This window comes from Cololabis saira, chromosome 1 (genome assembly GCF_033807715.1).
Source record: "Cololabis saira isolate AMF1-May2022 chromosome 1, fColSai1.1, whole genome shotgun sequence".
Lineage (NCBI taxonomy): Eukaryota > Metazoa > Chordata > Actinopteri > Beloniformes > Belonidae > Cololabis > Cololabis saira.
Genome location: NC_084587.1, coordinates 37,911,911 through 37,937,274, shown reverse-complemented (window position 1 = coordinate 37,937,274; position 25,364 = coordinate 37,911,911). Strand labels below are relative to the sequence as shown.

The 25,364-nt window shown below is 40.7% G+C and overlaps 1 protein-coding gene across 5 annotated transcripts in view; it reads right to left on the bottom strand.

The window, feature by feature from the left end:
• Positions 1 to 236: 236 nt before the first annotated feature.
• The window catches only part of LOC133444451 (nucleosome-remodeling factor subunit BPTF-like), a 51,815-nt gene continuing 26,687 nt past the window's right edge, over positions 237 to 25,364 (bottom strand). For 2 of the 5 annotated variants that reach the window (XM_061722251.1, XM_061722281.1), the window contains 17 exons: positions 25,138 to 25,363; positions 24,771 to 24,917; positions 17,676 to 17,806; positions 16,578 to 16,692; positions 16,126 to 16,343; positions 14,965 to 15,205; positions 14,475 to 14,758; positions 14,199 to 14,312; positions 13,823 to 13,984; positions 13,312 to 13,394; positions 10,342 to 10,567; positions 9,930 to 10,255; positions 7,950 to 8,123; positions 6,914 to 7,106; positions 6,290 to 6,374; positions 4,579 to 4,765; positions 237 to 2,408 (listed from right to left, as the gene is read on the bottom strand). In XM_061722251.1, coding sequence (XP_061578235.1) covers positions 2,372 to 2,408; positions 4,579 to 4,765; positions 6,290 to 6,374; positions 6,914 to 7,106; positions 7,950 to 8,123; positions 9,930 to 10,255; positions 10,342 to 10,567; positions 13,312 to 13,394; positions 13,823 to 13,984; positions 14,199 to 14,312; positions 14,475 to 14,758; positions 14,965 to 15,205; positions 16,126 to 16,343; positions 16,578 to 16,692; positions 17,676 to 17,806; positions 24,771 to 24,917; positions 25,138 to 25,363 — 2,949 coding nt within the window. In that variant the 3' untranslated portion in view covers positions 237 to 2,371. Of the gene's footprint in view, positions 3,372 to 4,578; positions 4,766 to 6,289; positions 6,375 to 6,913; positions 7,107 to 7,949; positions 8,124 to 9,929; positions 10,256 to 10,341; positions 10,568 to 13,311; positions 13,395 to 13,822; positions 13,985 to 14,198; positions 14,313 to 14,474; positions 14,759 to 14,964; positions 15,206 to 16,125; positions 16,344 to 16,577; positions 16,693 to 17,675; positions 17,807 to 24,770; positions 24,918 to 25,137; position 25,364 lie in introns of all 5 variants that reach the window. The other 3 variants (XM_061722271.1, XM_061722265.1, XM_061722257.1) reach the window with 3 other exon arrangements.

The following is a 25,364-nucleotide window of genomic DNA, read 5'->3' as shown; positions in this document are numbered from 1 at the left end:
TTTACTCTTTTACAAAGACATTCCCAGTTTTCTGCTCGTTCATGAAAGCAGTCTGGCGTATAGACGGTCGTTACTTCCTTGTATAATGCAAGAACTGTGCAGGAATTTATATATATTACAAAAAACAAAGAAAGAACAGCAACAAACTGGAGTACTTGCAAACACTTTCCTCCCAGGTTGAATTTCACGAGCGTAAGAGAGCAAAAGAAAGCAGGATTTTCAAAACATTACTTTATTTTCTAGGATGAAATGTCCTATCGAGTACAAAAGAGAATCTCTTCAGAGTGGCCACAATCTGTGAAAAACATAGAATACTTTTCATCTGCAGTTACGTTCCCTCAACATTACTCAAAAGAAAAACGGAGAACTTTTCATCATTATGAATAAATAATACAAGAAATGCACTGTCAATATAGAAGTTATGCAGAACTGGTTGGTTTCTTAGAAAAAAGAAAATCTCTGTACAAGTTACTGTGTCACTCTACCCCATTCAAAACGTTTATGCTCACAATTTGTAGCACTTTATATATAAAGGGCAATTTTACCTAAATGTAGAGTCCACTTCAATTAAAGACAAAAAAATACAGTTGAAATATACAGAAGGGCTTTGTTGCTGGTTCCAATAGTGAAAAATAAAAGTTTCTACTGCTCTAAAAATCTTTCATCTCTACATATTTGAACAGAAATAATATACAATAGAGATTACAAACAGTGGATAAAGCACATTATCATTGATTACAAATAGATGGGCATTCAAGCGAGAAAGAAACATGGGGAAGAAGACAGAGGCTACATCATCTCTCAACTCGTAACACACAAAAATTTAAAAACTTGGGAGCAAAACAGAAATGTCTGCCTAATTTTCTTAAATTTTAGTCAATTTAAAGACAACTGTAACCGTTTTATAACTGCTCCCCTCTTACAAAAATTATAGATTACAAAAATGTTCCCAGATATGCTAAAAAAATGCAGCTATAAAATTTTCATACAAACCCCACGGTACAAAGACTCCCCCAGTCTCCACTCAAGGTTCCTCCCAGCCGCTGTCCCACAGACCACAACATAACTGAGATGATGCTGAGTGGAAAAGTCCATTATCCAATTACTTAACCATGCTCTGAGAGTGAGAGACACATGTGAGCCAACCTATCAACTTCAATGGTGGAAGAAACACAACGGGAGAAGAACGGGCAGAAGCAGACACGACGTTTTGATGAATCTCTTTATGGAGGGAGCTACAGTACTTTCAAGTCTCTGCAGCCTGTTTCACCTTCTTTGAAGGTCTTGCGATGTCCTTTCTTTCTTCAAAAAGCTAAGCTAAAAAGAACCACTGGGCCAGTATTTTCACTTGCATGTCAGAACACTACATGGAAAAAGGTCAAGAGGGGCCGGATGCGGTGGGTGGGATGGCCTGTCCGGGGTGTTTCCCTCTGGAAATAACATGAAAGCATCTTTGCTTTCAAACAAAATGTGCAACTCTTGAGTCACTCAGCCCAGCATCAGAGTTACTTTGATAGGGAATGTACTGTGAAATGTACTGCCGATAGACGCAGTGTTGTCTGCCATCAACTGCATTTTATGCAGCTGGTTCAAAGTTCATGGAAGTCTACAACAAAACCTTTGTTAGAGTAACCTGGTCCACTGGAGTCATGGGTGAAACATGGAGGGCGATCCTACAAAATGCACCAAAAACGTGCTGAATGAAGTGGGCTTGTGATTTTTTTAAATTTATTTTTGTCCTTCTACTGTCAGACAAGGAGTGACCTTTTACTTTTCAGTACCGACAAACGCTGCTTTCAGGCATGCACTGGTTAAATACGAGAACTTCACAGCACCGTGAAAGCTGCACATTTCTCCACATTGTGAAATTGCACATTTCCATTTGAAGGAGGGAGAAAACCCTTGAATCTGACGAGAAAGGATGAAATGAAATAGTGTCTTGGGAAGAACAAGAAGTTTGCCGTAGCAGACAGATGAAAATGAATCCTACAGAATGACAGCTACAGAAGAAACTCAGAGTCTGCTGCTGCTGTGAGCTGGGACTGCCACCGAGCACCCGGCCTCAGTAACCTCATCGGTAGTCCTGCTCCTCCATCTTCTTTTCGATGGAGGGGCTACACTGGTGTGAACACGTGAGGCTGAACGGAGCCTGCAGCAGCCGTCCCCCTGGTCTGAAGAAGGAAAGCGGACCTCTTCTCCCCCCTTAGCGCTGCGGTGGAGATGGTGGAGGGGAGGGGACACCAGTGTTGGAGTGGAGAAGGCGCGCTGTTCTCCGGGGTGAACTCGGGTCCCGGTGCGGCCCGACACCGACCAGACGGCTCCTAACCACTCAAAAGGTGTGTCTTTTTGATACCCAGTTTTTAGGAGCGAACTAAGAAGCTGCTGACTGTAGCTTGTTGTTATGGGACCTAGAGAGACGGGCAGAGACAGGAGGAAGAGTCTTGTGGAGAATCTTCTTGTTGTTTTTCCTTTTTTTTTTTTATTAAAAGCTTTTTACAATATATGACAAAAATATGAATAGGGCAAAATACAAAAAAAACAAAACATGTATTGGATGCCAGTGGGTCAGATACTTTGACGTAGACCAAGCAGCCATGTTGGTTAAATGTCTCTGAAATGCGTGGTGTGATGTCTGCCCAGTAATGTACTGCATATACCCCTGCTTTTGATTTTTCTAACATGGACAGCTCCAAGCTCTTCATATTTAAAACAGAAAAGCTAAGCTAGACTTCTCTCATATCTATCTTTACACTTACTACCATTATTTCCTTTAGAACATAAAAACAGTTATTCACAAAACATAAAACATGACATATGGATACAAACAATAAAAGTATGATGATAAATGTTGCATGCTTTTTTTTTTTTTTCAAATTCTCTGCTTAGAAATGAGGTAAAAAAAAAAAGAAATGTTCTGCTGCAGCTTGTTATGACCAAGAAATAAAAGGTTCTGTCAAATGAAATAATAAGTTATGAGCGCGTGTTTGTGGAGTCTAAGTTTACAACAAAGATCATGCTTTGTGTGTGAGAATTTTTTCCAATTAAATCTCATGACAGCTTTAACACAATTTTTATATTTTGCCTCAAATCCAACCCGCATAGTAAAAACGTCATCTGTTATCAGAGTGTAAGAAAATACATGATCCCTTGAATGTTTTGTGCTACCAACATGGCTGCAATTATTAGATAGGAGGATTGTTTTTTGCTTTGCTTTTAAAATACAAAGATCATCACACCTACGTGTGATTCACCTGCACTTTCTTACAAAGTTTTTAACGCTGTTTTATACAAGTAAAAACAGCAACATCCAGGATTGAGAATTATGTTTTGTTTAAGAGTGACCCCGGCACCCAGGAGTTTGACATCACAATCTGCAAGAGAGAGAAAGAATGGATGGAGTCAATACATGCGGGTGAAGCACGTCACCGATTCTGGCACAAAAACTGGATGCAAACCACAAGACGAGCTGCACCAAAGCAACCGTTAGCGCCTAAATGCTCCCACACAGTCCACTCTGTGAGATGCTCTGTTGGTTTCTTGTTTTCAAGCCTGGATGTGTGTGTGTATGTGGGGGGTGGGTGGGGTTGTAACGGTCACGGTAAACCCTAGTGGGCTTTCCTTAACCATTAAGACATGATGCTAAATATTCATAGCTACAGTGCAGGAATGTGCAGGACTTCACATTTACATCAGGGATGACTATGAGAAGCTGTAGTCAAGGTAAGCTTAAAAAAAGAAGTAAACAAATACAAATCATCCTTCTGCTAAAACTTGTAGTGTGCATCCATCCAAAGAAATCAAAATGACACCGCAATGAAGTGAAGTGAGGTGAATTTAGTGGCACGACCATTGAGCAGAGTCTCCAACACAACTTAAAAAGAAGTCAGTTTTAATTTAAGTAGCAATGTGTTTTCTTATTTAACAGCCGGTGCTGAAAGGATATTAAATGCATTTCTTATGGATGAATAATAGCAGAAAATGCATGGTGAAACATGGTGAAAGCCCAAGTTGGTTTTGTGTTATTGAGTAGAGGAGGAGAAAAAAAACTAGATGAAAACTGAATGTATGAGAAATGCAGATGTTGGTAAAAACGGTAGCTGGCTGTGATGAAAGCTGTGCAGAGAAAAACAGATGTGTCTGCAAACACACAATGATTTACTTCAAAACAAATTAAATACGTGACTTGTGAAGGTTTGATGATGTCTGCTGCTTTAAAGAACTGCTCCAGAGGCCAAGCAAAGATTGTGGTGAACAAGAACTCGAGAAATTAAAAGGGCAACAAATGAAAAATAAGAAAAAAACAACACAAAATGCAAAGAGAATCCACGAGAGAGAAAATTCAATTAATAGTATTGTGCAGTAGAAAATACAGGTGCTTTCACAAGTCTACCGATCCTGCCTGCAGGAGGGTAAGCGTTGGTTAAACGCGACAACAGCCACTAACTTTGTCTTTCAGTCATCAGGCTTGGCTCTTTCTGACTCTCGGGTTAAGAAAAACAAAGAGAAAGGCTCCACTTTTTTTTTGCCTCATCTTCATCATCTGCTCAGTGCTGAATACCATGCTCTGCACCATCTTACCTGCTGGCTTTGAAGCCTTTGAGCTTCTGGACAAAGAAGTTCTCCAGAACCTCGGCACACTGGTAGAAGGGCGAGTCGCTGGGGTTATAATATCGGCAGTTGTCAAAGATTTTGGTCATGTCTGCTACAAACTCTGTCAGCTTGACATAGTCGCGTTTCTGTAACCTCTCCTCCATGGTGGACAGGTCTGGAAAAAAAGGGGTTGAACAAATATTTGGTTACAGACTGAATGCAGCATGCAAAATGTGAGCACAAAAAGACCCTACAAACCTAAGTGACTTCCTGCCAGAGAAAAACCCCAATGTGGAAGCAGCAGATAAATATTCTGGCTTTCTAAATCGACTTTGTTCCACAAATCAGCAAGCCATTTTCAAAATAATTACAGCTTATGTGGTATGTGCTTGACAGAGCATCATATCATGTGTGACGGCAAAAAAAAAAAAAAACCAAACCTCCGCTGACGTTAACGTCGACCTACTCAGCCTCCGCGTCAGTTACGCAGATGTGACCCGTTTGTCGGAAAGCACCAAGGGAAACCTTTTACACAAGACCGAAGGAATGCCTGAAAACATTGTGAATGTCTGTTTCCACTTCAAGACTTCCCTTTAAAAGTAGCCTTTAGTGTCAGTGAACTTGTAAAATCAGGTTGGTTGTGGGGAGGGAAGGCTGCATTAGCGAGGAAACTAACTGGCAACAGCAGAGGCTTCATAATCTGCTGCTGCCGGTTGGTTGCTCCACACAGCATCCCCAGGGGTGCGTTTCAAACAAACATATCCGACTCTTAGCCCCTTTAATCCCCACCCAACTGGCCACGGGCTAACAAACTTCATGGTCAATATCAAAGGCCTCATTCTTCTCCGTCATCAGATTTCATCTCAAAACCCTTCATAAAACTAGCAGAAGGGTGCAGCCACACCAGCCAAATACTCTTTTCATTTTTTTGCAAACCAACAAGGTCTTTTTCTTGCGGTGGAAGTGAGGGGGACTAGAGTTTCCACGACCAGGCCAACAGGAGCTAAGTGTGGGCCTGGTCGCTTTCCACAGGGAGTCCGGCCGACCCAGAGCAGCTCATTAACGGTTTGTTTGTGTGGAAGTTCAAAAAGCCCCTGTTGACGCAAGTCCCCATTTACATGGCCGGTTTGATCTGAGTTGGAGGGCTTCCTCCCAGTTGGCCTACTGACGGCTGGATTTTAATGTGTAAGATAGAGCCTAGGTGTTACTTCCAAAGCTCAAATCTATTATAAAATAAAAATAATACACTTTTTTTAATCTCCCAAACAGGAATTACTTCTAATCCCAGTCATAAAAATTCATTATTGGTCATCTCCTGATGACACGACTATTCAGTACATTAAAAGTAGAGCAACATTAAAAACAGAAACATCTAGCTATGTGTTAGTTGCATCCAATCAAGATCGTATCAATCAGCCTATTAAAAGGAAAAAATAAATAAAAAAGGGGATAGGATCTGAATTAAACAACTTCCATGTTTTCTATATGCTTTTCGGAAAATGTCAAACATTGGAACAACTTCCAAAGGAGCTGAGTGATGATAATAAAGACCTGTAAAGGGAACATGCGTGCCAAAACGGCTCAGATTCACACCAAATAAGACCACAGGCAAGTTAATAACTAATGCAGGAAAATAGCAACACTGGGAATCTCTCAAACCTCGATGTAACTGTCACTTTAACACATTTTCTCCACTCACCCATTGGTTCCTTTATAACTCTGTAGTAGTCCGGCGCATCGTGTGTATCCACTGGTTCCAGGAACGGCCACGCCATTTTATGTGCCTACAGAGGAGGAAAGGATAAAAAAAAAAAAGAGAGAGAGAGAGATACAGACACTTTAGAAAGCTGAAACCATAGAAGAAAAACAAACATCACAGTGAAAATTACACTGAAAGCAGGTGGGTCAACACAGATGTTCTCTCTTGGTACCCAGTCCTTTTTTTTCTCCTTCACATAAATAAAAAGAAAGAGCAAAAAAGAAAAAAAAAAGCAGGGATGTTAGGAAAGATTAAACATATAAATTAAAAAAAAACCACACACTGAGATGTCCGAGCAGAGGAGCCCAACCCAGGAGATAAGACACAGAGGACTGTTGTTTGCTGATCCTCAGCTGCAGGGGAGCAACCAGGACCCGTGTGTTTGTTCTGATAACAGAACTACTACAACACTGCCGCTGATTCATCTACTGATTCAGAGAGTGCAGTGACGTAGTGGAGCCTAAACCTTCATTTAATAGACTTTGCAGCTTCAGTTTTCTTGCCAACAAGAGTTTACAGTTTTACAGTGCGAGTTTGTGCAGTCCCTCTAAGCCTGCTGCTTACCTGCAAGGAACGCAGGATCCTTCGCAGGCCTTCGTAGTCCTTTTCAGTGAGCGGCGTGAACACGGTCATGGCGTCCTCCGTGGACTGACACTGAGGACACACGTATTCATCGATGTGATTGGCCTCGCTCTGGAGGATTCCCACACAGCGACCGTGGTACCAGTTCTGACAACGGTCACAACCGATGTAAAACCTGTGAAGATTACAAGAAAAAAAACAACTTCTAATTAAGGCGGATCATTAAATTGTTATGAAAAGAATGATATGTTTCTCTGGAAATAACTCATTTATGTTAATCAAAAAAGCAGGAGTCAGAGACTCGATTGATACATTTGGCAAAACGGAGCCCCTAAGTCTGAACCTCTGAGCACTGAAACATTTTTTTCTTAAGGAAATGTTGACAAAGCAGCGATAAAGAGAGATGCCAGATTTGTTTTTATTAATTTCTTATTTAAAAATAAAATAAATAAAGGTCAGCTATTGATATATCATTGCCTGAAGGTATATGAACAACAAACATTAATCCATCACATCGACAAATATATTGATTTACTATTTCCTCAAATTTATCCCAGACATTTTTTCTATCCGTGTATCTTTTTGTTTTCAATTCCCCTGACTGTCTCCATCGCCCGCCTCCTATCAAGCACGCCTGCGCCTGTGCAGAAAGCTCCTGGCTCCCAATCAGCCAATGAGGTCTTAGAATTTATGATTTATATAGCGTTTCTATAAAACGTATGTTGAAATATCAATTTTCATAGTGCAATAATGATTCTAACCAGCCCGACCGAAGACGACTTTACCAGCTTTGTTTGCTTTAATGCGTCAGTTCAAGTGTATAAGACACAAGTCCTCTGTAGCTCTACTTCACTAACAATAATATCCAACACCAAAAAGATCATGATTCCCTGAGCCGCAGTGTGACCTGTAAAAATCACTTAATACTTACTCTTTCAAATCACTTTTTCTTAAGTTCCAACTAAAAAAAAAAGCGTCATGCACACACACACAAACACACACGCTTGCAGCTCCTTACTGGGACTCGTCGTATGGCGTCTGACAGATGCAGTACAGCTCCTCTGTGCTGCTCTCCTGGCCCCTTTTACACTCCACACAAATGTAGTCGTCCATTTTTTTGGCCTCCTTCTCTGTGATGCCCACGCAGTCTCCATGATACCAGTTGGTACAAAGGTCACAGCCAATGTAGAACCTTTTCAGAGAGCAAAAATGACGTTGGTTAAAACCCTCTAAACCATAAATGCTAAAAGAACGGTTACTATAAGTAGCTTAGAAGAGTGGCATGTTGTCTGACATTTTTAATTTTATCACCACCTGGATTTAAAGAAACACTGCACAAGTTTTCAACTTAAAATCATACTTTAAATATCCTTCTGAGGTTTCATTGGCCTTTTATTTAGCCATCAATAGCTAGCTCACTATTCATGGTATGTTCATCTCAGTTGAGGTGCCAAAGAAACCAAAGAGAGGAAGTGAGGAAGACAAAAAGAGAGTGACTGAGGAAGGGGGCAAATGAAGGTCTTTGGACGGACTTGTACTCATTGGTAAGAAGAAATGAGATGCAAGATTGAAGCTGAATTCACTGCTTCTTGCTGGCCCAGTAAGTAATACCCTACTTAGCGTTTTTAGATTAGACCCCATTATTTTCCCTGGATGAAGAACGTGTGTTTAACGGGCACTGAGCAGTAAGTAATTGCAAGGCGTGTTATTGCGTCTCTGGTGCCTGAAGCCGAGTTGAGGGGAGGGAAGACGAGTCACAAGACATTAACCGTGTAACAGAATGCGTTGAAAGACATGTTATCCCTATATCGGCATGATGAAGTCTGCCGTCAGGCGGGTGTACATTTCATCGGAGTGGAAACTTGGTAACGCCGCCGATGGAGAATAGTCCCGGGCTGCAGGTAAACGGTGGTATGTGAAAGATGGTACTGTTACATATCTGGCTTGCTATGTGTTTTCGCTGTTTTGTCTTGTTTTGATTAAACCTTCAAAGTTAACCATTTGGAGATTTTGTCTTGGTGTATTTCATAGATTGTTAGACTTATTGCAAACATGCTCCATCACACTTTTCCTAATGTCCAAATGGAAGTCAGAGTGCAATGTAATATTTTTTTTTATAGTAGTAGTGTTTTCTGTATCTGTTTCTGTCAAGTTGTCTACGCTGAAGCATGGCAAGCAAGTTTCACTTTGTGTTGAACGCTTCTACATTTGTACGGTAAATTTAGTAGACTCGATGTTCTCTGTTACAATCACACCTGCAGTGTGCGTTTGATTGTTTCATTGTTCCTTTTTTTTTTTTAAAAGATGCCATTGTGGAGTTGTGCGCTGGTAAACGAATCCACACAACCGATATCTGAGGGCGGGGCTCAATATGCAACTTATTTTTACAGCAGTGATGGACCATGCCTGAGCTGTCGGGGGTCCCCAAGGGAAAAAAACCCAATCTGCAGTGTTGTAGTAGGAAAATAGATAAGAGCCTCCCATTGGAAAAGTACTGAAGAGATAAATATATTTCAGCTGGCAACAAGTCACTTAACCCTAACCTAATGTGTTTCCCAAGCCTGGTCCTTGGACCCACTCCCCTCCGCGTTTTAAATGTCCCCCTTTCGTCGGTACGTCCTGGATCACCAAATCAACCTGTCATCGACCTCTGTTAATGACCCTTTAATCTGAGCCAGGTGCGTTGGAGCTGGGAAATATCTCAAACAAGCAGGGCAGCGGGTCCGAGGAGCAGGATGGGGAAACACTGCCCGAACCAGTGCAGTAGCCAGCTCCTTATTCCAACCGCGGCAGAGAAATCCCGTGGATTGATGTGCTTTACACAATAATGCGAGTGTGGACAAGATGCTAAAGCCCCTATAATGAATGCATTTTCTTTTCTTTCTTTCTTCCTTCCTTGTTTTTGAAAGACACATTTTAAGGGGGATGTGGGCCAGGCAATATTTTTTTCTAACTGTGGCTTTAATGTTGCCTTCAATTATTCAGAGCATCATCTTACTTGGTCTCATCGTAGGGAGTCTTGCAGATACAGTAAAGTTTTGTATCCTTCTTGCTCTCCTTTGTAGTTGTAGTGGAGATCATCTTCTTCTTCTTGGACTTGGCTGTTGTTGCCATCTCCCTTTCCTCTTCCCGTTTTCTCTTGTGTGTGGAGGTGACGGTGGTGGTGAGGTGGTGTTGAGAGGAGAAGCCGTGCTTGTGTGACAGAGTTTGCTGGTGCTGGTTGTGGGCAGCAGCGGCGGCGGCAGCGGCAGCCTGAGCTGCCTGGTGGGCCTGAGCCCGTTCCTTCTCCCTCTGCATGCGTAACAGATCCCTCTTTAGCTCCTCCTGAAGATTGCAATTTCAGGATAAACAGGGTTAAAGTTGTCACCCAGGAGCTTCACAATTATGTATGTACAACATCTTGTTTATACCTGAGCCTGGAGCTGCAGCTCCTTGTCGAGAAGCGCTCGCTTCTTCAAAATCTCCATCTTGAGGCTCTCTTTGTGTCGGTAAAGCAGTGAGGAGAGCCTGCTAGCATTGGCCAGCCTCCTCTTTGCCTCAACAACCTCTTCCTTCTTCTTCTTCTTTGCTGCCTGCCTTTCATCCTTGTCTATGCGGTCGAGGATATACTTCATCACCTGGTTGCAAACAATCATCCTGAAGAGAAATGGAAAGAAACAGACGAGTGAGAAAATAATTAGCTGCAGTGTTATTCAAGCGATAAAAAAAAATAACAGTAAATCTTTTTACACATAATAGTACAGTGTGGTAAAGTGGTTACATAGAGTTAGACGAGTGGAGAGAGACTGTAATAATCTCAGATAAAGGTTTATGACTTGTCTAATGCTGGAAGTTTCCTTCTGGCACAAATGTTTGAAGCCAGGCATTAATCCAAATGCCTCAACATTTCATAAAATACAACCTGCATCAATATTGGCTACTTGGAAATGAAGACAACTTTCTACACGCAAGAAATAGATGTGTAAAGTTCAATCAGTCTGTAATTACGCTGCTCTTGTTCATTGTCATGGAACTCTTGGTTTAACTGTTGTTCTGACCTTGAATGTCATCTTTATCTGGCTCTGAATCATTCCTGGCAAATAATCAAAAAAGAGCAAGTAACAGAAAAACAATCCCCCTCCCCCGTGCTTTCTCAACAGCTACGGGTGATAACACAGTTAAGTTTTTAAACTCCTAAACCCATCATGGAAATTGCGACATCATGGCAACATCTGTGACCGAACCACTGAGGTTAGAGACCGTGTCCAGCGTTTATTTGTATGAAACTATTTCAGCAGCAAGGGAGCATGGCGGCGAGGTGGAAGAATGAGAAGAGGGATAGATGCAGTGAATGGGAAGCTGTAGAAAAATAACAAATTAACCATGTTCAGAAATGCGTATTCAAATAAACCATTTTAGATAGGATGTAATGTTTGTGTGTTTTTTCATTTAAACCCTGATGTCATAGGACAACCATTGTCTAGGAAATCCAGGTTTAAATGGTTGGTTTTCATCCAATGATTACATTTTAGGATGCTTTTTTACAGGATGTATTTGTCTTAATGAGTTCAAATGCATGGGAATAGGGAGTTTTGTGTAAGGTCCTTAAGTGTGTGGAGATTTATACTCCTGCAAATTAAAATCAGGCCTTTTATCTGTAAAAAATAAATGGAGATGCACAGATAACATCTACTCTGTGAATATTTCCATAAGAGCAAATGTCAGTCCATGACAGTAAATTCACAAAATTTATAGCCCTCCGCTCCCAGTATGTTCACTTGTGTTCGCTAATATTCACAACTAAGATCTAAAGTTGGTGCCTCGCTCAGTGTGCGTTTCTGTGAATAACACACAAACACGTACACGGCTGCAGAGGTCAAACACTGGCCAGGGCTCTTACAGCGGACTGAGGTAAACTCTAAAATCCCAGAGCCAACTGGGAGGGTAAAAAAGGCATACAGAAAATGTACTTGATGTCAAAGTTCTGTATTAATACAAAGAGATCCATGCTTAGAAAGAAAAGAGGCTGACTTGAAGAACTGGATGAAAACAGAGCAGCTGCAGTGATGCAGCCGTAGTCTGCGTAGTCGGGGTTTGGGATTTCAAGTCTATGTGAAGTGTTTACATGACTGTCGACATAAACATATGGTTGTCAGGGTCAACTCCTGGTCAGAGTATCACATCTATCTGCAGCAAGAGACACAGACTCTTATTAAATGTTGTATGGATGTTATAGCTGTAATAATCTTACAAAACAGAATCTTTTTAAACTACACCAATAACACACCTGCGTATACAGAAGTCAGAAAGTGCTTCACAAAACAGTCACCTGCCAACAAACTCTGAAGCAGGACGTGTACAACATGAACAAACATGACACCACGCTGTCCCACGCCACCAGTGAAAGTGGGTGAAAACAATGTTCTTGGAAAAACACTGAGTACAGCTAGGATTTCATAACGCCATAAAAAAATACTGACTGTGACGTTAGCAAGAAGTCATTTACAAAAGATTTTTTAAGTATTCCCCATCAAAGCTACCACCCATCTGGAAATCAGTGAAAGGATTTAAAATGTGAGTTTTTCTACGACTCCTGTGATTTATAAAATTGATTTATCCCTTATGTCCCTGCTCGTCGGGCCACAATGAGGACACACACACACAGACGCCGCCAAACCATCCCAAACCCTGTAGTACTTCCCAGTGTGATGTTAGACTGGTCAAACAGAAAGAAAGAACCGTCCATGGACAACCTGGCAATGAGAACATTTACGTCCACAGCAATACTCCCATTTTAAGTTTCTAAGTTTGAACTCCTCAATCTGAACAGAAGACTCGCATGAAAACAGGATTTTCAAACTCTAGCAGAAAAAGACAGCTGTGGGAAATGAGAACTCCCGCTTTTGGGTTGATGGAAATCCAGGGTAGTGGTTCGTAATTGGAGGGATAATTGTAATTGCAGTTGGGATGTGTGTGAACATTGCAATGATGTAATGGGACGTAATGTTCAAACAAGTTATCAATAAAACGAAGTACGGGTGCCATAACATGTAAATAGGAACATGAATGAGTAATAACAGCGCTGCCACATTCAACTCATTAACACCGTAAATTGTTATATTGTCTATTTACAACAACATCCAAGATATTTAAACATACCTGCTGCTACATTTACATATGAAAAGTTGTATAAAAGGCAATATTTTACTCCCAAAAGACTGTACTTCTGATGGATGGCAACATTTCTGAGCTGGTAAATATGCTGCTTCCCAAATATGTTGCTAATCTCACCTTTTCAGAATCATACAACATTTCAAAAAAACAATTGCCTTCCTATCTGACCGTTTCACTAAAGTTAATTTCTACATCTTCACAGCTACAGTGAGAAACTGGACACAAACCTCTGATTTTCTTCCCTTTCTGCAGGCGTCATGGTCTTCTTTTGCTTAAGATGCTCGATCACAGCATTTTGTTTCATGACCACCTGAAACAAAGGAATGTATCAGCACAAACCGCATAATTCACAGGATAAAAACACTTTTTTTTAGTTTAAGAAGTGGTTCACCTGAAGTGTCTTCAGGGGACTTGTATTGTAAAATGGCCAGTGAATAACTAAAAATGAATTGAATTTATCTTAATTCAACACCCATTCCTGACTTTGTACCAGAAGTAATCGGTCTCATTAAGCAGTATCAGTCTCTCAAGAAGGTAAAACGCAGATAGAGATCAAATGCATAAATACATGAGCACTGACAGCTGTAAGCTTAAAAAGACAGGAACAAAGCTGGAAAAATAAACCCCGTTTCAGAGAGGTTCAGAGGATGGTGAGCGTTTATGCACTGATGACAGGGAGATGGACCAAGATGATGACCTGGCTTTCATGGCTGCCTGCACACACGTGCACCCACACACCTGTTTCTGGATGATGTCACTTTGGTTGGCTGAGTTGAGGGTGAGCTCTCTCTTTGCTTCTGCAGCTTGTCTCTTCTTCTGCTGCTGCTGCTCTCTGAGCTGCTGGATTCTCTGCAGTTGCTCTTGGACAGACGCTGCCTGGATGGTAACTACATTTCCAACCTGGGCAGAGAAGACAAACGTTTGCTTTGAACCAAGTTGGATTGTGTAATACCAACTGATTAAGTATTTTATGCCTAAATCGTTGACTAGATAACGTATGTAGTATTTAAATACGTGTACATTGGATCTGCCATAGTGATCTAGAGAAGTTTTACATTTTAATGTCTTTTTTTCCCCCTCTGTGAGGTCCTCTAAAGTTAGCTGGAGCCAGTACCTGTCCGCTCTGAGCTGAGGTGGTCCCAGACTGTTGTATTTGGATAGGAAGTTGCAGCTTGATGTGCTGTGGTAAAGAGCTTCCACCCTGCTGGGCCTGCAGCTGGGCTAGTACCTGACCAGCACACACACCATTCACAAAGTAAATAACAACCATACAGCCAAAAAGGACAAAAATATCATTGTCTACTATTAAAATGGGCAACGTCCTGAAATACAGAGGGGCGGAGCATCTTGGAGGGGAGATAAGTTAGTCAAAGTTGGGTTAAAGACTTACCTGTACCTGCTGCTGCAGTCCAGACATGCTGATGAGCTGAGGTGTCTGCTGCAGCTGTAGCTGTGTGGCTCCTCCCTGAGTTTTAACCTGCAGTGAAGTGGGAGACTGGACAGGCATATGGGCCTGTGTCTGCGGGGGTAACTGGCCCTGAGGGGTCGCTGATGAAGGGGTGCTGGTATTGGCCAGCGGGGTTGTACCTGCCTGGATTGGGGCAGCAGCCTGTTGTGCTGGCTGGGCTGGAGTTTTGTTGGAGGTGGAGTTGGGCTGGCTGGTAACTGTAGTGGCTGAAAAAGAAGTGACAGAGGGTAAAGGTCAAAGCAAGCACATGGCATCTTCGAAAATGAGCAACATGACATAAAATGCAAGCTAACTAAGATTTTATGACTGGTTTCGAGTAATTAAATTCAGATTTGATTGTCAGACTTCTATCTCCTGTCCTGCATTTAGATAAGATCATACACCTGCTGAGTGGTCCATGTTCATGGCATACCTGTGCTTGATGTGGGCGTGGCAGCTGAAGGCAAGGATGTGAAGAGGAAGCGCTGCACCTGGCCATTGGGCAGTGCCGCCTGCATGAGTTGCTGGCCGGGTCCTGGAATGACGGTGACGCCGTGCGGTATAACCTGAAGCTGGCCGGTGGTCTGACCCTGGCCCTGAACCATCACCGTCACAGCTTGTTGAGCACCACCAACACCAGTCTGTCTGTCCACACTGGACCCAGCTTGCTGCTTCTGTTGTAAGCAGAGAGGGAGGACTTGTGAATCCCACAACACTATATAAAAGTATTGTATTTTTTACAAACCCCCTTAACCCCCCACTTTTATTTTCCCTCTTTCTAATTCTCTAAAATAGGCGGAATTTGTCTCAAACATTTTTAGTGGCTTTACTTCAGCCACTAAAGGCCAAACCTGAGCCGTCTTGGACTAAGGAGGGTTTGAAGAAGACACTCATCAGTTCATCTAAACGTTTGATAAGCTGAAATTACTTCATATCAAGCACACTGATTAGTATATGAAAATGGTTATATATTGTTGAGCCATGATGAGCAACTGAACGGCATTGTGAGAAAGTAAAAAAAAAAAAAAAGCCAAAGTTAATAAGAAAAGGCTCTGTTTTGTTAGTTTTTACGGCCGTAAACCCATTAAATTATATCTTCTACTAAGTTGTACAATTACACTTTACTTGCAAATCGTGCTGAAAGTAAAAAAAAAGGTACATTTACACAAGAAGTTAATCGAAATGTAAGAAACTTTTTTTGGTTTTGTTCAAACCTTTTTTTTAACCCATTAGAACCTGATGAAACATATTTCCTTTTACCATTAAAGCCACACAAACTATTATGATTTTTTTTTTAAACATTCCAATATAAAATGAGGAAATTCCAGTTATTTATAGTAAAAGCAAAAAGGTTTTAACCCAAATGGTTCTTATTGAAAACCTTCTACGTAATCAGAGACAGGGAAATAAAAGGCTTTAGTGGATTACTAAGCTTTTCTAGAAAAACCCCTCCATTATTTTTGTTTTTTAGGCTTTTTGAAAGTCACAAGTAAACAAGAAATGATTGTCACTGTCCTAACTGACACACCAGAACATTTGTTGATGCAGAACATTTAAGCCAAGATTCAATTATAATGGCAAACACCTCCCGAACCTGTGTGAGTTGCGTGAGCTGGGCCATGGTGAGTTTAACCTGGCCCTGGCCCTGAGGCCGCGGGGTGCCGGTTGGTGTTTGGCCTGCCGTCTGTCCTCCCGCATTAGGACTGGACACTCCCTGACCAGTTACCGTGGTGACGGGGCTGGCAGCAGGTATGGCTGTGGAAACTGCCTGGCCACGGATGATCTGTGTCACTACTTGCTGCCCACCCTGCCCTGGAGGAGAAAGATTTGACACATTTAACAACCAGGTAGTACACCCATGAACACATAGATCACTTTTCCACTCAAACAGTAGCTCAGTGAGAGGAAGGACTCGGCCCAAACAGAGACACTGCGTCTTAGTGAAAAGCGTTGAAATGGATTGATGACAGGTTTACTTACATTCTTGTTTTTTCTTTGGGACGGACCTCAAAGATGATCAAAAAACACATAATAGTATAATTGTACCTTGTTGAACCATAATGGGGGTGCGAATTATTGTCTTTCCCATTGATCCCGTCTGCTGGATTGGAGTTCGAATCATCGTCATTCCTGGACGGATTTGACCACCACTTGCCAGGACCTGAAGGCATTTTCATAAATACAATGCTAATAAATATTTCTATGGACAGTGCTGTTTTGCTTAACTGTCAGGGTATCTAAAAAGGAGGTAGATTTCACAGAAGAAAACATTTATTTACAGCATAAAGGGGTATAATTCGTAACACTAATTGTGTAAAATGGAAAGGAAGCAGTACTCTTGTAAATCTGTAGATTCTTATCTTTCAATTCAATTTTATCTATATAGCATCTATTACAACATAAGTTGTCTGTAGGCACTTTCCAGAGACTCAGAACATGTTGTTGCATGTCAAGGTAATTCAACTTTTACTCAAAAAGCCCTCTCTTGACCCAAACATTTTAGCTAATATCGACCAATTTCCAACCTTCCATTTATATCTAAATTTCTGAAAAATGATCAGGTCCTGATCTAAGTTTCTTCCCTCCTAAACGGGGGTTTTTCTTGCCACTGTTTGGTTTAAGGCTTTTCTCCCACCAGGGGAGTTTTTACCTGCCATTGTTTATGTAATAATTGCTTGGGGTCTCATGTTCTGGGTCTCTGGAAAGCGCCTTCAGACAACCTGTGTTTTAATAGATAAATACAATTGAACTAAATCAAAAGAAAATTGAAAAACTCCAATCAGCATAAACTACCAGATTCCCAGCAGTGTACACAATTATTGCCCCTCCAAAGTGAATCAAATGAAATGTAATACTTAACCCTTTAATGCCTGACATGAAACAATACACTAAAAAATCTGTACTGTATCATTATGAATACAATGGGTAACTTTATTTGTTTCTTTTTTTTATTGTACAAAACGTTTTCTTTTGGATGGAGGTGAGCTCAGAAATTCATGTATCAAATAAGATACATCTGATATTATGGGGTTAAAAAGCAGGAAATGTAGCAAAAAACAGACAAGACATCCAGCTAGACTGTTAGACTGATAACTAGACAGTTTGCTAGATGGATAGATCACTAGATCCAGACAGAAGCCCGACCTGCTGCTGGGATCCTGGGGTGCTGGGCTTGATGCTCAGCGTGGTGGTGCGTGGCTGGAATGCGGTGTAGGTTTGGGCATTGCCTGCTGTACTGGATGGGATGATCCCCAACACCTTCTGCTGAACTACACCTGGGGAGAGAAGAGAGTCGGATAAGTTAAAAGAATTGTGTCAAGACAGTGAAATGCAAAAAAATGAATTAAAGAATATATAAAATTAAAAAGGCAATTAATACCAAAAAAATTCTTGAAGGTGGAAGATATTTTAAGAGGTTTATTGTAAAGTTCCAAATCAGAAAATAGCAGCGATAATACAAACAAATGCTCAGCATAAACTTGAGTGATTCCATTTTTCTCCATCATAAACTTCTTTTCATTCGTCAATATACATTCATTTTCACAGAAAGAAAGTTGGTCAAGTAAAGAGAAAAGAAAAAAAAAAAACTTAATTGACTTCGATCTGGCGGTTTCAACATGTTATAGTAATGAGGATTAAAAAAAATAAAATAAACAGTATCCATTAAAAGTTGAGTTTTTGAGGGTCAAAAGTTGGCACGGGCTCGCCCATCTCTTCAACAAGTCCTCAGTGTGTAAAGGGTAAGGGTAGCTTATCCTGGACGCCTGTGATCCCTGATAGTGGGGTCGGATGCATATGTAATTTTTCTCAGTCATTTCAAATTGGTGTTAAAGTTTGGTTTTCACTTCTAAGTTGAAGTTTAGGGTCTATAGAACAATTTGAGTCCGAGTGTCAAACATACAGATAAAAAATGGCCTCTAGGGGGCGCCGCAAAATATGTAAACTGCTACAACTTTTGATTAGATTATCCAATTTTTACATATGAGGCATGTATGGATTCAGAATTAAAAGGAGAAACTGGTATACTAAGCATTTGGTGACCAGATTAAAAATAAATACACTTTTAGCCAAAAATATTAAATGGACACAAGCAAAATTATGCTTTTTTAAAGATAAAGTCTGAAAATGTCCTCACAGTTGCTAAGGAATTTTACTTTTTAATGTTATTTCATTAAGTCAATACTGTGTGGCGATTAAACTGAAATCGAAATGCTCCTCACTCTTCTATTCTATGCCCAAAATGTAGTAACAGCCATAATCTTTGTATGTATGGATCATTTAGGATCAGGAGTCCCAACTTTTTTCAATCAATCGATCGATCGACTGACCGATCGATCGACCGGCCAACCGACCGACCAACCAACCAACCAAGCTATCACGCCATCATTTTATACACAATAAATTTCCACTAAAGAACTTTATATCTGGAAGAAAGTAAATCAATAACAATAAGAAGAGAAACAATAGTTTTTCTGGCATTCAAAAATGAACAGAGGACCATAGGGCTAACATTTATTCTGAGAACTTCACTCTACAATGATAACTATGGTTTACTTCTTTGATTTATTCTATGTCAGTCTTAGAAGTTCTGACATGTGCACTTTAACTTTGACTTCATGCACTTGCACTGAGAACTGGCAGGTCGACTTGTACAAGTACTTGTACAACCGCACTTCACATCTAGTTGGAATACGTCTTTTGCGAGTGGTTGCGTAGTCCAAATGGGAAGAAGTTTGCTGTCCTCTTCTTTCCACCCATGGTCAGTGGGGTTGTTGACAGGCATTGTTGACCTAAATGAATGAATAAATAAATGCATTATTTTTTTTGTGATTATACAGTATACTACAATACTCAAATCCATACAGGTGCATACTTACATGTGGGCTGTCGTCCAGTTGCTTGCTTGGAAGACACTCCTTGTGAGATGTAGATCCAAAGCATCCATTGTTGGGGGGATTCTTTCAACATCCCTCGTCTTCTGTGAGAATAGTCTCATTCGAAGAAGATCAACATCATTTTCCTCATTTGAATCACTGGAGTACAGCCTACAGACAAAGTTTATTGCAACTTCTTTCAGCCTTGGAGAGGTTTGGAATGGAGTCACAACGATAGTTGTGAACTCATCTGTCAAGTGTGGAACTTCGTGCATCAATTTGCAGCAGGATCGCTTACCCCTGAACTTGAAAGAAGATGTGCTGTCTGATCCAGTGAATGCGCTGAAGAGAGCCATGGCTTTACATGTTTCTGTGCCCAGTTTTGTGGCAAGAGTGTTCAGGTAAATCATTCTTGATGTCTTTCCAGTTTTGAAGCAGATCCAGATTTCTGCAGTTGCATTCAAAGCCTTGATATGATGGAAATTACTCAGCAGGATTACGACAAATGAAATCTGTGTCTCCAGTATAGACCATCCCAACTGATGCTGTTTGGAGGGCATGGAGAAGATGCACTAGGACACGAGAGTCAGCTTCCTCTTGGTTGCAGCGATCCATTGGAGGACTGTTTCCAACATGGTGGACGCAATCATCTGCTGTTATAAAGACATCTTTGTCATCTGGGAACTGTCCATTTGTTACAACCGCAGTTGACAGGAATGAAAACAGTTCTGTCTTATTATCTCCATTTGCCAGAAATGCCTGCCAATCTCTTGGGACTTTGGCAGTGCCAGAGATGCGTTGTCGGGTGCCTGATCCTCGTTTTTCTCTTGTTCCTCCTTTGATTGTCAAAGCACGATACTGGTCCCAGACGATGTCCACTCGTGTTGATCTTTTCAAGTCACGTTGAACTTTTGGGCAGAAGACCTTGTCAAAGTAGGACTCTAACCCTAACCCTAACCCTAACTCTACCATAACCTTATTTTTGAAAAATCACAGTATTATCTATATGGATGAAAACAGTAAAATAATTAAGAAGTGCAACAATAACAAAAGGCCTGCAATTTGGGTGCTTCATATCACGTCGGCTATATGCAGCCATATTTGTGTATTATCCTAGCTATCTTTATGCTATAGGGATATTCTGAACAAAAATGTTAAATCCAGTTGAGTCATTAAACAGCATTTATTTACAATAACTTTAAAAATCATGTTTCATAGCAACTTTGAGGACATTTCCAGACTTTATCTTAAAAAAAAGCGCAATTTTGCTTGTGTCCATTTAATATATTGGGCTAAAAGTGTATTTATTTTTAATCTGGTCACCAAATGCTTGGTATACCCGTTTCTCCTTTTAATACTGAATCCATACATGCCTCATATGTTAAAATTGGATAATCTAATCAAAAGTTGTAGCAGTTTACATATTTTACGGCGCCCCCTAGAGGCCATTTTTTATCTATGTGTTTGACACTCGGACTCAAATTGTTCTATAGACCCTAAACTTCAACTTGGAAGTGAAAACCAAACTTTAACACCAATTTGAAATGACTGAGCCTTAAACGACCCCACTATGATCCCTGAGTGAGCACTACATCAATAAACTACATGGTCAAGAGCCACAAATGTGTAGTTGCATTTACAAATGTCCCTTCAAGAATTACTTTGGAGAAGAAAAATTAAGTCTTATGTTACTGTAGTCTAGCGGCAGCATCACGGTCAACACAGAATAATGGGTGAGGGAGAAATAAGTACAGATATTGAGCTGTTGTGATTGCAGTCGTGACCAGACCCCAACAGAGAACGCAGAGGAAAAGATTTTGAAAGGAACAACAATGACTCTGTACAGTTTCACACCATAAGATGTTTTTGGAGGATAAAAGGGAAAAAACAGTTGAAATGATTCATTACTTGGCATTCTCAAAGCCAGATTGCATTTTAAGGGCTGTGAGCAGGGTCCAAAATAAACTATTCCACCAGCCACGCATGTTTTTTTTTGTTTTTTTTTAATCAGCCAAAATGATAAATTGCCTTTTTGTGTTCCATATACATTAATTTCCATACCTTTCATCAAGATAAAGTATTATGTTGAATACAGACTTAAAGAAAAGTCCAGAAAAAAGTTGAAGCAGAATCACCACTCGCTCCATCTGCTGCAACATCCAGCTCTTCAGATGTTGCTGAAGCAAGCGAGGCCGACCAGGGTTACGTAGTACAACTTGATGACACTTGAGTCGTCTTCCCTCCCCTCCACTCCACTCCACTCCACTCAGCTTCAGATGATGGGGAGGCAATAACATGCCTCGTATTTACATCGATAATTTTGGGCTCTAATATAAAAATGCCTAATGGTAGAAAGTTTACCCACCAGTGTTGTGGATAACCTGCCAGATTTACTCGCCAAACAGAAATTGTACCCGCCACTGGCCCAAGCGCCAATGTGTTGTAAATGTGTTGTTGACTTTTATGGTCAAAAACAGATGTACATGAACAATTTAAATAAAGTTTATGAGGGAAGACTTGAAATACCGTATTTTCTGGACTATAAGCCGCTGCTTTTTTCATAGGTTTTGAACCATGCGGCTTATACAAAGGTGCGGATATATAGATTTTTCTTCCACCGCTCGGGCGCTCTAACCGGAATTAGAATCAAAACTAAGACAAAATAAATGCAAAGAAGAATACGCTACTTCTTCTTTAGCAGATAGAAGTAGGTAGAAGCAGATTTCAAACAGATAAATAGATAAATAAATACCAGTTATTTTCTCTTGGTTCTGTCCCGTTTTAATCAGCAAAGTATAATAAAAGACATAAAAGACACTGTTAGGAAAGGATCTATTTAGGTACAAACATGTACATCATTTACAGTTCAAAATCGTTCTCTACATGTAGTAAATATCTAATCCAACAACATAAATATCTGCGGCTTGCATATCTTTTTTTTTAAATAGAGCGGATGCGGCTTATATACAGGTGCGGCTTGTCTATCTTTTTTTTATTATTTTTTTTAAAAATAGAGCGGATGCGGCTTATATACAGGTGCGGCTTATAGTCCAGAAAATACGGCTTTGGATTCCCACCGTTTGAAAAATCGCAAGTCTAAGTTAATGTAAGCATTTTTGATATTGCACTGAAGTTTTAGGGTTGGTGTAGCATTTATTGGGGTAGCATTTATTGATCATTGATCAAATACCTGCCTTTTGTCACAAAAAAAAAATTCCTGTCAAACACACCAATCACATGTAGCGACATTAAAATACTCCCCAATATGAATACCAAGTGAGGAGCTGGACTAAGGTCCTGCAATAATATAACTCTATTATAACACTATTATTTGAGGGCGTCGCTCTTTGCTAGCGGGCCGGCTTTTGATCACAGCATCTGTAAATATTAGCTGAGCAGGTAAACAAAATCTTCAAAGGCTCAATGGGTTGGGTTTCCCTCAACATACTTGAAGTTCCTCATAAATTATGCATGAATTGACATCCCACTTCTCAACTTTAATCTGACAAAGGGGGTGTTCATATTTGCCCTCTGCTTTCACGAGCTCACGTGACGTTGATGGAGTAACTGCAGGCCAAGAGTGTGGCTCTTGTGCAGACGTCTTTCTGCGGTTCTACAACCGCAACCAGGCAGGTAAACCTATACATCAAGGGTTTCCCTCTTCAAATAGAGGCATTAAGCCCGCTTGTAAGGTTGGGGAGCTGCTGCTGCTCTGGTCGCACACATCAAACACAAGTTTCTATGGACTGGCTGTTTGAATAGATTGAGGACTCAGGGCTCCGGTGAGCAGAGAGGTACAATTTCATTGAAGAAGACAGAGAGGAAAAAAGAAACATGGAATCCTACTATAGAGGGCTACCTGTCTGGGAAGCAGACCTCAGAGTAAACTTGTTATTCAGCCGAACTTCCTTCAGCCCATCCAAAGCAAACAGGGCACCCAGCAGTCATGCTGGATAAATACACATGTCCATTAGATGATTACACTCCACCTGAACTTAGATTCTCCTTCATGGTGACTTTAAAAGCAAGAAAATAACTTATATCTTTCTTTGTATCCTTGTTGAATATGTTTCGTTTCATATCTTGATTGTAGAGTCTTATTGAAGCAGGTCTGATATAGACATTTTTTGTTGTAATTACTGCACTATTGCATCACATTTCAGAGATGGGCCGATTTTTTGTGTTTCTAAGCATTTACTGTGAAAAATGAAGAATGATTTAAGAAAGGTTGTTTTCTCTATCAACTTGTATACCTTCTATTTTTCATCAAAGTGAGCCCTCGCCTTGGTAAGGCACGCTTCAATTTCAATAACACATCAAGTATGACGTTGACCATTGCAGTCATGTAATAGTTCTGGTGAGCACCGACTTTGGCCAGCACAACTTTTTACAGCGTCAACGACACATGTTCACATGACAGACCACATCAAATGAAAAAGGAGGAACAATAATTCAGTCATTTGTCTGGTAGTTGCTCTAAAGTCCAGTCTCTTCCTCGCATTTATAGCCCAAAAGGTAGAAAATCATCTTACGTGAGATAAAATGTAACTCAGTCTGGTGTCTAGGTTTCAAGCTTCAGACTACACAAGTCCACCTTTCTGAAACCCACCAAACCAAAATAACATGCTCATATTAGGTAGCCATGCCAACCGGACACATCCAAACATGGTGTGACACACCAAGCTGAGTAGTTGACTCATGAGGTTGGCACAGATTGGAAACTACAATGGGCTTAGTGCAGACGAGACACTTTCTGTAGCGCACCTTCAGGACCCCCAGCTGCTTCCCAAACTGTGGCATCTTTTGAACAAAGCCAACTGGAACTAAGTGTATCTGCACAGAAACTCAACTATCACTTGGTTTAGTAATTTCCAAATGCATCTTTTTCACTGCCCAGAATATGTTTTCAAAATACAAAGTTGTGCTTCATACATGGAACAAAAGATCCCTTAAAATTGGGCACCATTTTTTTTTTAAACCACTTGAACTTGTAGATAAAGCTATACACAAAACAAAAATATAATCAATATCTAATGTATGCCAAATTATTTGAGTTTAACATATTTGGGCCTGAGTTAACGACCATAGCAACAACAACATTTCAACTGAATTAAGTCATGCTCAGTGTTTCTAAAACTCCCACTGTGGGCTTTTCAAACTAAATTGCTTGTAACTGCATGCAGGTAATGAGCCACATCTAATGTGACTTCTCTGACACGTCTTAAATGTCTCAGGTTGAAACAACACAAACAAACATACAGGCTTTCCTAAATACTTATGGAAGGAAAGAAATTTCCACATTGACCAAATGTAATTTGTACTCTTAGTCTTCCTCTGAGTTATGTCTCATTAAAAGGAGCCTTACCTCCTTGTGAAGCTGGCACGTTGACTGTGACGATCTTACTGTTGGCAGGTAGCGGCAGCTTGGTGGTCACAACCTTTCCACTGACTGAGGTTCCCGTAATGTGGAAAGTGTGCCCACTAGATGTGGCCACGGTGGTCTCTGGACCTGCTCCAAATAATGCAAGCAAACAAAAGATTAACAATAAATACTCTTATTGATTCTGAATTGATTTCCACAGCTTGAGACAATCATTTGCATGAAATAGAAAAACAACATGAGCACCCAGCAGAAGGAAAGAATAAATGAATGAATGAATTAGCGAGTGAATACCTCTCTTGTTAACACATTTATTAGAATTGGTGGTTCATTAACATGACTCTTGAAGTACCTTGCGTGCTTTGACCCTGCTTGACCCAGGTGGCGAAAGACTGCTGGAAGTTCTTGTTCTGCTGGAATGTGACGGGGGTTCCCATCTTGGTAGATAGCACCACCTTGGCGCTGGGAGTGCCATGGCCTGAAATTGAGCTTACGATGACTTTGGGCGTGACAGCAGATGCTGCCGGAGTCCCTGCTGGGGTAGTTGTGGCTGACCCTGGTTTCGGCTCGAGGCGCTTC